This window comes from Myotis yumanensis, unplaced genomic scaffold (genome assembly GCF_028538775.1).
Source record: "Myotis yumanensis isolate MYYU_CA2020_CCGP unplaced genomic scaffold, mMyoYum1.0.hap1 SCAF_10, whole genome shotgun sequence".
In the NCBI taxonomy this organism is placed as follows: domain Eukaryota; kingdom Metazoa; phylum Chordata; class Mammalia; order Chiroptera; family Vespertilionidae; genus Myotis; species Myotis yumanensis.
Genome location: NW_027223761.1, coordinates 5,999,269 through 6,012,673, shown reverse-complemented (window position 1 = coordinate 6,012,673; position 13,405 = coordinate 5,999,269). Strand labels below are relative to the sequence as shown.

General features: G+C 55.2%; 2 protein-coding genes across 3 annotated transcripts; one reads left to right on the top strand and one right to left on the bottom strand.

Moving 5' to 3' along the window:
• The first annotated feature begins 769 nt into the window (after positions 1-769).
• On the top strand, positions 770-3,517 carry MRPL11 (mitochondrial ribosomal protein L11). Its single transcript, XM_070426449.1, has 5 exons — positions 770-978; positions 1,312-1,407; positions 1,848-1,941; positions 2,034-2,193; positions 3,234-3,517. The coding sequence occupies exons 1-5, from the start codon at positions 856-858 to the stop codon at positions 3,343-3,345; spliced, it is 585 nt and encodes a 194-aa protein (XP_070282550.1). The 5' UTR covers positions 770-855; the 3' UTR covers positions 3,346-3,517.
• Positions 3,518-7,213: 3,696 nt separating this feature from the next.
• On the bottom strand, positions 7,214-11,900 carry NPAS4 (neuronal PAS domain protein 4). 2 transcript variants are annotated; one of them, XM_070426447.1, is made up of 8 exons: positions 11,726-11,900; positions 10,957-11,108; positions 10,697-10,799; positions 10,317-10,578; positions 10,030-10,139; positions 9,559-9,694; positions 7,979-9,414; positions 7,214-7,311 (listed from the first exon to the last, which is right to left on the bottom strand). In XM_070426447.1, exons 1-8 carry the CDS (start codon positions 11,898-11,900, stop codon positions 7,283-7,285), a joined length of 2,403 nt encoding a protein of 800 aa, XP_070282548.1. In that variant the 3' UTR covers positions 7,214-7,282. The 2 variants fall into 2 exon arrangements, with proteins under 2 accessions (XP_070282548.1, XP_070282549.1); XM_070426448.1 differs by lacking the exons at positions 10,030-10,139; positions 10,697-10,799; positions 10,957-11,108; positions 11,726-11,900 and having other exon boundaries at positions 10,317-10,552.
• Positions 11,901-13,405: the final 1,505 nt, after the last annotated feature.

The following is a 13,405-nucleotide window of genomic DNA, read 5'->3' as shown; positions in this document are numbered from 1 at the left end:
TTCTGGGCTCCATTAACCCACTGGGAAGCAGGCTACTGGCCTTTCCAGCTGGGATTCCTACATCTCTCATCACTCCACTCCCCTCTTTCTTCTTTCTCCTTGTAGCCCAGTGAATCTTTTTTTTTTTAAAATATATCTTATTGGTTTTTTTACAGAGAGGAAGGGAGAGGGGATAGAGAGTTAGAAACATCACCCCCTACTGGGGATGTGCCCGCAACCAAGGTACATGCCCTTGACCGGAATCGAACCTGGGACCCTTGGGTCCGCAGGCCAACGCTCTATCCATTGAGCCAAACCGGTTAGGACCCTGTAAATCTTTTTATCCTGTGTACATTGATGATCCAAACTTCATCAAGTTCACAGGCAACAAGAGGAGCCACCGGGCAGTTTGCTTCCAGAGTCTGTACTCTTAGCCATACCGCCTTTGGACAACAGGTGAGGAAATGAGCTCTAGGTTCATTTCAAACCCATGTCCAGCCGCCAGCGCCCCAGCGCACAGCCATCTGCGGGATTTGCAAAGCCGTCAAAACTACCATACCCACAATGCTGTGCGGACAGTAAGGGCCTTCTCTAGTTTAGCTGTCCGAAGTACTGCCTGCGTGCTCTTCGGGAGAAATATGTGTACCCGAACCGTTCGGGTCCTTCCTCTATCTCCAGAGGGCAAAGTAAAAGTTTTTTTCTTTATATCACCCTCTTTGTTTTACTCGTTGGAGGATCGAAACAACTCTGCTCTTCTTGGGCTTCACCAGCCCTAACCTAAAGAGAGGACCCGTGACCTCTGACACAAGATGGCGGCGCCCAGAGCCGTCGGTGTTGCTGTTGACCTGCGTGAACGAAGGCAGTGAACCCCGCATCATGTCGAAGCTCATCCGGGCCACTCGGGCGGCCAAGAAACCCGAGGTCGGCGGCGTGATCCGGACCATCGTGCGAGCGGGCCAGGCCATGCCGGGGCCCCCTCTAGGCCCCGTCCTGGGTCAGGTGCAGCGTGCGGGATCTCGGCGTGGGAGGCGCCGGAGGGTGGGAGCTGGTGCTGGGGCGGAGGGGGCGGGCTCGGGAGCCGGGGAGGCCTCGGTTCCAAGCGCGGCTCTGCCACCCACTCGCTAAGGTGCCTCCTGGAGGCCCCGCCTCCTCAGCCCGTCCCCAGCGGACTGTGGTGAGGATGGAGAGGGCTGCTGCCTGCAGAGCACCGGCTCTCAGTGGTCGTTGGATCTGGGTGGAGGGAAGAGGAAGGGGACAGGGAGACTTGGAGATGGAAGCGGGAGGGAGGGAGCCTCCTTGCTCCCTGTACGAGCCCCTGTGCTTCCGCCACAGCGAGGCGTCTCCATCAACCAGTTCTGCAAGGAGTTCAACGAGAAGACGAAGGACATCAAAGAAGGCATCCCTTTGCCCACCAAGATCTTCGTGAAGGTGCCGATCGATCGGGACTGCGAGCCTGGCTCCTCTTCATCTCCCCCCGCGCCCGCAGGCTCGGGACGGGTCGCCGGGGGTTGCCACCCCGTTCCTCGCTCGGGGCGGGTCTCCTCCTGTTCCTGGGCCCCGCGTTCCCCGTCCACGCAGGGGAGACGACGGCCTCTTTTCCGAGCCCGCCCGCCGGTCGCAGGCCTTCCATTGTCCTTTCACTTCCTTGGGGCTTCCTGAGCAGAGCTGGGCCTGGACCCGAGGGGACGCGGCTGTTTGCTACAGATTTATTTCTCTTGTGGTTTTGTGGTCTTTTGGAGGGACACCATCAGAAAGGGACTCAAGGGTAGGGGAGACGGGAAGTTAGAAGTCCCCTCGGTTGGGGAAGCAGGGGTTGGGAGAGGCAGGAAGAGATATTCTCACATTTCTTCTTTTTTTTTTTCATTAAGCCCGACAGGACGTTTGAAATCAAGATAGGACAACCCACTGTCACCTACTTCCTGAAGGCAGCTGCTGGGATTGAAAAAGGGGCCCGGCAGACAGGTAAGGGTTGGGGTAGGCCCCTGGGATTTGGGGGGAGGGGGGATCTGAAGGAGGCAGTGACACCCAAAGGGCTATTTGTTTCTTCCGTCCAGGGAAGGAGGTGGCAGGCCTGGTGACCTTGAAGCACGTGTATGAGATTGCTTGTGTCAAAGCTCAGGACGATGCCTTCGCCCTGCGGGACATGCCCCTGTCCTCTGTTGTCCGCTCCATCATCGGCTCTGCCCGCTCCCTGGGCATTCGTGTGGTGAAGAAGTGAGTGTTCTGGGGAAGCACAGTGCCAGGGGAGGACCTGAACAGCTCTTGACTTTGGGGCAAGACAGAGCGTGCGCATTAGTGGGAGCGTCCGCTTCTGAGTCAGAGGACCTTAGAGTCTTGGGAGCCCCATTCATTCATTTGAATGCACTTGTTAAGAACCCTCTATGTGTTAGAGGGAACTAGATAGCCATGCTTGGCCCCACTTTTAAGGAACTCACAGTCCAGAGCTGGAGGCAGATGCACAGCTGGAGCATTAGACTGCAGACAGGCAGTGTTGAACGACAGCTGTCTTGAGAACAAGGTGTAGGACTCCTGATTTGCCTGGCGTGTCGATGGGAACTTTGTAGGAGAGGTGACGAGACCTGGAAAAGGAAGTCAAGGACTGGGGGCAAGCATTCCAAAAAGTGGAGATTGCTGTGAAGGATAGAAGGTGAAAGAGTGCAGCAAGAAGTTCAGTGTAATCTGGTATACAATCCGGCATTACAGGCAGAATAGGAAATAGTGTGAGAGAGGCCAGGCCAACAGGGGCCCCCACCTTGGGCTTCAGATGACCTCAGCAATTGTGTCTTTGAAGTGAGATGTTAGGTGAGAGGGCGTCTAGCCCCGACAACAGCAGGGTCAGCTCTCAACCCTTTACTGGTCTTTTGCTGCCGGTCGTTTCCCAAAAGAAGTGGGGTTAAGCAGGGAACAAGAATGGGCTTCATTTTTCTCAAATATTTACTTTTGCTGAGAGTACAGAAATGAGTACGTTTGGTTCCTGTTCACGGGGAGACACGCATGCCCAAAGACTTTATTGCACAAAGTGTTGTGGGTCACCGAGGAAGAGCCAGTTCATCTGGGCTGAGTTGTAGCCGGGGCCTCAAAGGACCGTAGGGCTTAAAGAAGGGAACAAAAGGCAGAGATGGTGAGGGTGGTGGGGTGACATTCCTGGCAGAGGAAACAGATGAGCAAAGGTAGGAGAAGTCCAGGAGGGGAGAAAGGATTCTGAGACAATGACATGGGCCACTCACTTACCATCTGTGTTTTTGTACCCACAGCCTCAGTTCGGAAGAGCTGGCAGCTTTCCAGAAGGAGCGAGCCATATTCTTGGAGGCTCAGAAAGAGGCCGATTTAGCAGCTCAGGCAGAAGCTGCCGCTGCCAAAAAGTGACCCCTGTCCTGCGCACTCCAGAATTTTGAAAGGAGCAGCTGGGAAGGCTGTGCCGAAGGGGAGAAGGGGAGATGACACCAACCTGATTATTATTGCCCTGACTTAGATTATATATTTTTACACGTATGGATGTATCAGGAGATTCAGCCTAAATAAACACCTTTTGTCACTCTCTATTGAGTTCTGTCTTAGGGCCCTAGGGGAAAGGGACCAGTACTGATGGTGGCAACACAGACAGTAGGGCTCTTCCTGCTGCTTCTCAGATACATGATCCGAGGCTCAGCCAAGCCGAGCAACTTGTCCAGGTTGAATCGGTGGCAGAGGTCGGAGTAGTAGCCCTCCTCCCCACCGATGACAAAGCAAGCAGGGTAGGTGGGGGCTGCGAACGCCGGGGCTCGTGTGTACAGAAGCAGCAGATGTTGCTTGTGCTGTAATCAGAAACATTTCTTAACTCTTAGGAACTTGCCAGTTCAACAGAAACAGACCCCTGTGGTGACTTCAGGTCACAGCCCCAGCAGTGTTGCTGCACAAGTGCCTCAGGTCCCTCTACGAAGCTGGTCCTGGCACGGGATCAGGTGTTAGCTGAATGTGAACCATTGGGCTCGTGGCTACAGACCCATGGAAGAAGCAAAGCTTCAGGAGGTCCCTGCCCGAGGCAGGAGAAGACCTGAGGAAGCCCTGGCCTTTTGTTTTCCCCCATTCCCCAGAACATCAAGGACTTGTCCTTGCAGAGAAGAGAGGAGGAGTTGGGGCAGAAATGGATTCACGTTTACTGAACACCTGTTACATGCTAGTCTCTTTGTTTTGCACCAAGATTTGGAAAATAACACACTCCAGTTTGGGTAATCCCACCACCCAGATGAGACTCCTAACAGTATTTAGGTATATATCTTTTCTACTCTTCTTTGTGCATGTATTTATATGTAACTTTAAAAAATAAATAAATAAAGTGGTGTCATACTCTAGATACTGTTCTATTTTACTTTTAGCTTGGCAATTATTTAAAACATTTTTCATTATCTTCTTTAAGCAATTTTTGATGACTGCTTAGTATTTTGTCTTGTGGGTGGACCGTAATTCATTTAACCAAGTCCTCAGAAGCAACAATAAAATAACTGTTGGCTATTTTGTTTGTATTAAAATATATATACAGCCCCGCTGGGTATGGTTGAGTGGTTGAGCATGACCCAAGAGGTCACGGTTTGATTCCCAGTAAGGGCACATGCCCAGGTTGCAGGCTCGATCCCCAGTGGAGGTGTGCAGGAGGCAGTCAATTGATGATGTTTCTGTCTGTACCTTTCCCTTCCTCTCTAAAAATCAATAAACATTTAATATATATCACACATACACAAACTTAGGATGAACATCATTTGCAAAACAGTTTTTGAGTGGCTTATTATCAGGTACTGGGCTCAGTGCTCCTACTACAGAATAAATGTGAGAGACACAGTTCCTGCCGTCAGAGAACTGGTTCTTTCCCTTACTGAACGACATACTGTGCACTTCTTGCAGACTGTTCACTTAGTTTTTGTTATGTCTCTCACAGCTAGAATGCACCAAGGGAAGCTGTTTCCCTGCAGGACCAGGCTGAAGAAAGAAACTCATGTCCTGAGACTTCCAACCCACCCCCAGGGACCTTGGGCCTTGTTCGCTGTTGCATTGCCAGCACCCAGAACACTGCCACATGTAGGTATTGTAAATACTATTTATCACATGAAGAAATGAGGCTGCAGAGCCAGCACTTGCACTCAGCCTTCATGACCTCAAAACTTGAGCTCTTTCTCCTCCATTCTGCTCCCAGGGCAGAGTCTGGTATCCGTAGGAAGAGAACTGGCCGAGAGTCAGATGTGAGAATGCCGTTAGGCGAGTCCTTTCCTCTCCCTGGGCATCAGTATAACCATTCATCTGGTCTAAGCTATAAAGCTCTGAGAGGAACAGAAGCAGATACTTCTTTGTCCAGCAGGTGGAGCTATTGGCTCTTCTAATTTTTTCTCTCCAACTAACTTGGTGGCCAGGGTCTCTTTCTGAAGTCACCTGCCTTCTCAACAAAACGCACACTCTCTCCTATCACCCACCACCTCCACCAATCACCAGTGAAGTGCTTTTTTCTCTCATATATTTTTGTTTATTGATTTCAGAGAAGAAGGGCGAGGGAGAGAGAAATAGAAACATCAATGATGACATAGAATCATTGATCAGCTGCCTCTTGCACATCCTCTACTGGGGATCCAGCCCACAATCTGGGCCTCCTGGTTCATAAGTGGACATTCAACCACTGAGCCACACCGGCTGGACTCCATCCCCAATTTACCTGAGAAGAAACTGAGGCTCAGGTTCCACTCAGCAAAACGTTGGTGAATTTAAATCCAGGCCTTTTTGTCTCCTAATTTTCCCCCCTGCCATGCCCTGTGGCTGTTGGGCCCTCAAGCTCAGAGGAAAACAGTATTTTTGAAAGCTTTAGTATGCAGACCTGGAGGGAAGAGGCTCCCTGCTCCAGTTCAAGCCGGCCCTCTCGGGTAACTGGGACGGGATGATTTGAGATGGTGGTTCATGGGCTTTGGGGCAGAGGACCCGGCCCAGGGCTCGGATGCAGATGATGTGTCGCCCACTTATGGCTCTCACCAACTGTGGGGGAAATCACTTTTTCCCTATGACACTCCGTTTCTTCATTAGTGAAATGGCGCCAATAGGCCTGTTCAGAGGCTTCTCGGCAGTGAATGAGGGATATAAAAGTGTGTGTCAGCTGAGAGACCCATGCAAGGTGGTTATCATTCCAACAGGCCACCAAGGGAAGCTGTTTCCCTGCAGGACCAGGCTGAAGAAAGAAACTCATGTCCTGAGACTTCCAACCCACCCCCAGGAAAATGCCAAGCGGAATCCGCTACCCATCCCCAGGCCCTTCTGCTGCTCCCACACTGTGAGCACTTCAAGCCTGAACACGGAGGAGATGCCAATACCCGCTGGCATTTTGAAGGCAAGTTGTGGCATCTGCTGTTTCAGCTCCAGACTCTCCAGCTTCCAGCACAGGGTGGACAGCACACTGTGCACTCAGATGTTGCATGAACAAAGGAATGAGCGAATAAGTGAATCAAGAATCAAGACAGCCAGGCTGTCTGCAGGTCCAGGCTTTACTTCCAGACCCCCACACTCCCATCTGGGCCTTCCAACCTTCTCAGGTCACCCCCCCGCTTCCCTCTTTACAGCATGACACCAGAGGTACCAAAAAGGCAAACTGGACTTTATTATAAAGTTGGCTACAAAGTCACCACAGCACCACGAGGTGGCCACCTGGGCAGGCCCAGGCAGTCTGGCAGCCGGGTGAGTCCTGCACCAGGTACACGCACTCGTGCAAGCACACGTGTGACAGCGGCAGGTCTGCCTTCCTCCATCGGAAAGAAACGTAGCGTCTCTTCACGCCCCCCACCCCAGGTGCGGGGCGCAAAAGTCACAAGAAGGGCCGCCAGGGCGGCAGAGTCCATCGGAATTGAAATCCCGTTACTGGTGTGTAGAGAATTCTACGTGGGTGTCAAGAGCCCCTTGGGGCACAGGCTGGCCCGAATGGGTGCTGCCTTTCCCCCACCAAGGCCCAGGGGTGGCTTGGCCCCCAGGCGTGGAGAACTGGCCCAAGCCCATGGGGCAGTGCAGGGGGTAAGTGAGACTCCCCCATTCTCCACTTGAAATCCCATTCAAGGAAACTCACTACGAGTGAATACAGATTGAAATGGAAACTGGGATTGCTGGAAGTCTCTAAATATTAAAAAGAAGCTCCCCTCCCTAGCCCTCCCTCCTCCCCCCACCCAATCCTGCAGGGCCTGGGGAATCAGATATATCCCCCTCCAGCCCCTAGAATCCCCCCAACAGTCCCGGGGGGGTGGAGAGCAGCTCCACGTCTTGATGACAATATGCCATACTTGACGACGTTAAGTCACAGACTTATTCAAAACGTTGGTTCCCCTCCACTTCCATCTGCAGAGAGAGAGAGAGAGAGAGAGAGAGAGAGAGGACAATCAGTAGGCCTGTTAGGAAAGATAGGCTGAGGATGTGGCACATAGTATATGGGCTTCAAATATGTTGGCCCAATGACTGAATGATCACCAGCGGTTCAGCAGAAAAGGGAGCAACTTGGACAGATGAAGTGAAACCATGGCTATAGTTTTGGAATGGATGGAGCCATAGCAGGCAGCCTCTCTTACTTTTCCAAATGCCTATAAACGCTTAGTCTGTATCCCCTTTAGGGGGGTAAGAATACTGAGATGGGGCTCTGATGCCTCCTCCATCAGTTTGTGTGTGGCCTTAGGTAAGTTTCTTTAACCCTGGGACCTTGATTGTGTTCATCTGTAAAATAGGGTGATGATGGCTGATCTAGGTCCTTCACAGAGTTAAGGAGGAGAAACCATTAGTGAAGGATCCTCTTGCATTTATCCCACACCCCTAACCCCTGCCCTTCAAGCCTACTTGTCAGGAATTTCCAGAATATTTTTCATTAGTTCTTATTCTCACTGCTACCCTAGGCAGCAGACAATATTATCCCATTAATAAAGTTGAGGTCCAGAGAGGGGAATTTACTCATTCCACCCAGTATCTCGCTGGCAGGACAGGGACTTAAGTTCTTGAACTTTTGGGCTGGACTCACCTTCATGGAAGCTGTCTTGAACTTGGCTCTGGAGTTGATGCAACTCATCAGGAAACCCATCATAGGGGAATGCTGAGACACCTGTCTCAAAGGCGGTTTCATATGTGGCCAGGTCCTCCAGGAAGCTGTGGTCTTCTGGGGACAGGTTGTTGCAAGGCGACAGGGCCCCTCCTGGGACCGCTGCCTCAGTATCCTCTGAACTCCATTCCCCATTGGGGTCTGGGGTAGAGAGATCCATGAAGATGTCTTCCACGGGCACCTCTTCCAGGAATATGTTCCCAGGGTCAACCAGGAAGTCCAGCTCCTGGCATTTCCAGGGTTTCAGATCCAGGCTGAGCACAGGAGGGCCAGACCCTGACAGGGACAGGTTGGAGTCCAGGGGCTCCAGCCCCCCAAGTGGCTCCAGCCCGCCTGCGCAAGCATCAGCTGAAAAGGGCCTGTCCATGCCCTGAGCCAACTGGCTGATCTGCTGGATGAGACGGTCTATCTCATTCTGCTGCTTCTCGGAGTAGTGGAAGAAACTCTGCTTGACTGGAGAGGCCTCGGGTGTAAGCAGGCCTTCGGGCACCAGGGGGACATCCACAGAGAGGGAGCCCCGGAGCTGGGCGAGGGCCAGGAGTGTGCAGTCCCCATTACCAGGGCTGCTGGGGCTTGGAGGCAACTTCTCATAGAGAAAACTGCATCCCTCCTGGGCGAAGTAAGTCTTGCTGGGATTGGGACTCAGTTGTTCTGGGAAAGTTTGGCTGGGGCTGTTCAGATGTGCCGGGAATGCTGTGCTGGGAGGAGTCAGCTGCTCATGGGCAGGGCTGCCCAGAGGCTCGGGGAAGGGAGCAGTGCTGGGAAGCAGCTGGTCTGGAAAGTTGGTGGTGCAGGGAGTCAACTGATCTTCGTAGCTTCTGGCTGAGGTTTTGGTCAGCTGGCCTTGTAGTGGGCTAGTCAGTGGATCTGAGAAGGTGGCACTACTGGGCGTCAGTTGATCGGAGAAGGTCACGGCGCTTGGAGTCAGCTGTTCTTGGAGAGAGCTGGATGGAGTGGACAAGTGGGCTTGGAAGGGCTCGTGGAGGCTGAAGAGGAAGGCACAGCCTCCTGGCTGGTGGGGTGTATAGGGTGGGGTGCACACAAGATCCTTGCTCAGGTCGGCTGGAAGAGAAGGCTCAGGGCGAGGTGGGAACGTCAGGTAACTGAAGCCCAGCTCTTTGGGAGGTCGGGGAAGCTCTTCTGGTGTTGAGACAGCACCCATTTCAGGAGCAGGGGGGAAACTGGTGCTTCTGGGAGCCCCCAGGGCTGGGGTAAAGAGTGGGTTACGGCTGGAGCACTGTCCCTGGGAGAGGATGTTCTCAGGGAATGAGGGCAATATGGTTGGGGTACCCAGGACATAGGTTGCCTGAGTGTCTTCAGAGTTCAGCTGCTGGCGGAGGCTCCAGGCCTCTGTGTTACTGGAGAGGAGAGAAGAGATAGCCAGTAAGGATTTGGTGCCCATTCCCAGAGCAGTTCCCAGGTTTGTATCTCCTCCATGCCCCCCTCAGCTGCCCGCCCCCCCCCCCCCCCGCCCCCGCTCAGGCTCCTGCCTCGCAACTCACCTGATTGGGTAGTTATTGGCAGTAATGGGGCCCTCTGGACCTTCTGAATATAACAGGCAATAAATCCATGCCCAGCCTCCAGGCTTGGCCTGCAGTCTCACTACCATCTCTGCCTGAATATCTCCACTCTCAGCCACTGAAGGGAAAGAAAAAAATGCAGAGTTAGGACACATATCACATAACATCACCTAAACTATCACCCCACTGACCTCTCCACTGAGTTTGGGATCCATAACATCCTCTTCTGACTACCCTAACCTGTACCACTCAGCTCCCCACCTTGACCTCACCATTGGGAGTCCTCCAGTTCTGTTTTCACCTTTACTCCTCACCTAATGTGCACCCTATAGCATCCAAAACTGCTGGCCTCTGGTGCCTCCCCAGCATCAGCCTCGACCAGACCTTCCTGGTAGGGTCTCCCATTCCCTTTCCCAGCTCCCTGTCTTGTCCCCAGCTTTTCTGGACACTCACACAGGCGGTAGTGTTGAACAGAAGCGTGGCCCAGGTCCTCAGGGTGCAGCAGTCCATACCATGATTTACAGAGCAGTTCACTGCGCTCAAAGCCCAGGTAGATTAGGACACTGGGAAAGCGGAAAGGGTGAGGTCAGCTTTCTGTTTTCCCTGCTTACCATGGCCTCTCACTCCCTCCCAGATCCTCTGGTCCCTTAGATCCCATCCTCCCTGCCCCTGACTCCAGAATCTAGGGTCCCCTCATCTTGGCCTGCTTTCCTCCTGGGGTCTACACACTGTGGGCTTACCTCTCAGAGATGTCCAGTAGGGCCAGGTCCTTAGCATGACGGCTCTGGAACATGGCCAAGAAGAGTGAAGCAGGCCCAGGCCCAGGACCAGGGCGGGGTCTTGACTCCAGTGGAGCACAGAAGGCTGTGAACACAGGGTTTCCTGCCCAGTAGGCTCCCGGTGGGTGAGCATGGAACCGGCCTCGAATAAGCACCAGCTTGTTGCCTGCACTCTGGCGCCTAAGGGACTTGGAGGTGTTGAAGCGACAGCGGAAGAGGCGATCTAGGTGAGTGAAGAGGAAAACTGATAAGAAGGCAAATGGCTGAGAGAGATGGCAGATGGGGAGGGGCAAGGCAGCAGAAGGGAGATTGGATTGAGGAAGCAAGAAAGAAGTGCTCACCGGTGTCTAGGGCAGAGGGCAGGGCGAGTTGCTGGCGCACAGTTAGGTGGTCCGCTGGGTCAATGATGTCGTAGATGCTGTCGCCCTGGGCAACCAGGTCCACCTGGAGAAAGGTGAAGAGGAGATGATCATTAGTGAAGGTGTCAAGGGCCAATCTTTGACAAATAGCATCTTGCAGGGTATAAACCCTTGCTCCCAAGTAAATCTCAGAAGTAGAAAGCTCATTGTGTCCCACCTGTGCCCTGGCCCTCAGCACTCACCATGGAGTGGCCCAGATGCTCGCTCACACTCTCAGACAGATACAGCAGCTTCCCCTCCGCTGTGAATACAAGCAGAAAGCCAGGTAGCGCGGCCACTATGTCTTCAAGCTCTTGAGTGGAGAGAATCCCTGTGGGGCCCCCCAGAGGAGCACCTGTGGGGTGAGAAGACATGGTGAGTCAGGAGTGAGACCAGGAGGCATGGAGTGAACTTCAGAAAACCCAGGGGAATTTCTCATGGCCCTGCCTCTGCACACACCCCTGGACCCACTGCCCGCGGTTCTTGCCTAGGGAACCTGTTGCTGGACTTCCAAGTCGGGGCCGGGCTTTCCTGCATCTCTGAATGTCAGGACCGCGGACAGCGCTACAGAGAAGCGCGGGCATTCAGCACCGCGGACAGCGCATCGCCACCCGGCGGTGCTGTCTGCACCGTGGACAGCGCTACTCTATCTCTGCAACTTCCCGGGCTTTCCTCTCGGGCTCCGGGAGCGCCTCTGCGCGGGTGGGAACGGGGGCCATTGTGTCCTGGCTCTCTTCCTTGCATAAGTCTGGCGCTAGGGACACCGTCCGGGCTCTCTATTCCCCACCCAGAACTAAGCTGAAGTCTGGACAGAGCTCGGAAGGAAAAGTGGGAGTTCCTTAGTCCCCAATCCCTTCTCTCCCAGCTCACCAACATACCACCCTATGCATGCGGCAGCCCCAGAGCGTTCCCTTAGCTCCACGGTCCCCAGTGTCCGCCAGCTCGGGTCTCCGAAAGCCCCAGTCTGCTCACCTCCGGCGAAGAAGACGCCCTTGCGAGTGTAGATGCAGGCAAGACTCATGATGTGCAGGTAGGACAGCCGGACCTTGTCCGCTTCGGCCAGCGGCAGCAGCTCCTTGAGGTTCCGGATCTCCGCGTTGATCTGGTCGCGGCGCGCCTTGGAGGCGCCCTTGGTGGAGCGGTACATGCCTGGCGGCTGCGGGGCTCCCGCTCCGGCGCTCCGAGCACCTGCGGTCCTGTCCCGAAGCCGGCGGCTTCTTCCTCCTCGCTTCCCCGGCTCTCGCTCCGGCTCTCGCTCCAGCTCGCTCTCTCCTCTCCTCTCCTGGGCTCCGCTCCGCTGCGCTGCCTCCCTCGCCTGCCTCGTTCCGCCTTATATAGCTCCTGCTAGGCGTGGGGGGGCACGATTTAGAGAAAGGGGGGCGGGAAAGCGGGAGGCTGGGCTCAGCAAACTGCAGCAGGAGCCACTGGCAGGCGCTCCTCCTCCCTCCCCGGCTTCCTACGTCATCCCGTGACGTAGAACGAGAGCAGGAGGGGTGCCGGCGGGAGGGGGAGAGAGGAGGCTGCGGAGGGGGCCGGGGCTGGCGGCAGCTGAGCGGAGGGGCAGGTGCTGCGTTAGGAAGGCCTGAAGGGGGTGCAGGGGCCCAGGCGTCCGAGTGTGCTCAGCCCAGGGAAGCGACAGGGCAAGGGTGGAGGCGGCCAGAAGCCTCTGGCAGGAGAGGCTGCGGAGGGCCAGGAGGGGTTGGTTCCGACGTCGATTTTTAAAGGAGATAAGAAAAGGGAGGGCATGGTTGTCCACAAACCCCCCTTCCTAGCTGCGAGCCAAAAGTCACCTTCACACGAGGGGAAGAAGGGCCTTGTTAGCCTCCGCGGGATAGGTCGCGGCTAGGGTTTCTCTCCAGGGATTCCTGGGTCTGGGATTGCCTTAGTCACTTTCAAAGAACAAGCCTCCTCCCCCCACCCCGTCCCCAAGCCAGGCCTTGGTGGTTTAGCAGGGGAGTGACGCGGGGGTGGGGGTCTCAGCCCCTCGGGTGGGGTGGAAAGGGGTCCTGAGGAAGAGGGATCCGCCGAGTCTGGCCTTGGTCCTATTTTCCCACCGCCAAGCATGGAAATAGCAGCACCTACGCTGCGGTCTGCAGGGATTCCAACGAATTAACCTCAGCCCGTGGCGGGGGAAACTGAGGCAGGGTCCAGGGCATGGTGAGGATCTGAGTCTGCACCGAGGTATCCCTCCCCCCTATGCGCCCCTGTCGCCAGCCCCCAAAGTGAGCGCCCCGCCCCGCCCCCCGCACCCACGCCCGACCGCAGGCTGGTGTCTCCCCGGGCTGGGGGCGGGGGCGGGGCCGGGGAATCCCAGCTCCTTATTTGGAGAGGAATCCTCCAGCGTTTGCCGCGGCGCAGCGGCGGGCGGAGCCTCGCAGCCTCCGCAACGCTCCCGAGGCCCCCCCTCCGCCTCCGGCCGGGAGGATGGGGGAGCAGCGGAGAAGCGAGGGGGCCGAGCTGGACCTATTTGGAGAGATCCTTGCACCGACACGGACCCCTTTGCTCGTCGGGCTGCCCTCCACACCCCCTGCAGACCCCTCTCCGTCTTCGGTGCTGGGACTCCTCTCTCGGCCTCTCCACCTTCCACTCTCCACATGCCCCTCCCTCGGCCTCAACTAGTTTCTTTATCTCACTGCCTGGCGTGGTGGTTTG

Excerpts from the sequence above, each read along its gene's own strand:
- MRPL11 (XM_070426449.1), top strand. The coding sequence starts at position 856 with ATGTCGAAGCTCATCCGGGCCACTCGGGCGGCCAAGAAACCCGAGGTC. Across the intron at positions 1,408-1,847 it reads CCACCAAGATCTTCGTGAAG|CCCGACAGGACGTTTGAAAT; the intron begins GTGCCGATCGAT and ends TTTTTCATTAAG. Across the intron at positions 2,194-3,233 it reads GGCATTCGTGTGGTGAAGAA|CCTCAGTTCGGAAGAGCTGG; the intron begins GTGAGTGTTCTG and ends TTGTACCCACAG.
- NPAS4 (XM_070426447.1), bottom strand. The coding sequence starts at position 11,900 with ATGTACCGCTCCACCAAGGGCGCCTCCAAGGCGCGCCGCGACCAGATC. Across the intron at positions 10,579-10,696 it reads GCCCTCTGCCCTAGACACCG|ATCGCCTCTTCCGCTGTCGC; the intron begins GTGAGCACTTCT and ends TCACTCACCTAG. Across the intron at positions 7,312-7,978 it reads TCAAGACAGCTTCCATGAAG|ATGGAAGTGGAGGGGAACCA; the intron begins GTGAGTCCAGCC and ends CTCTCTCTGCAG.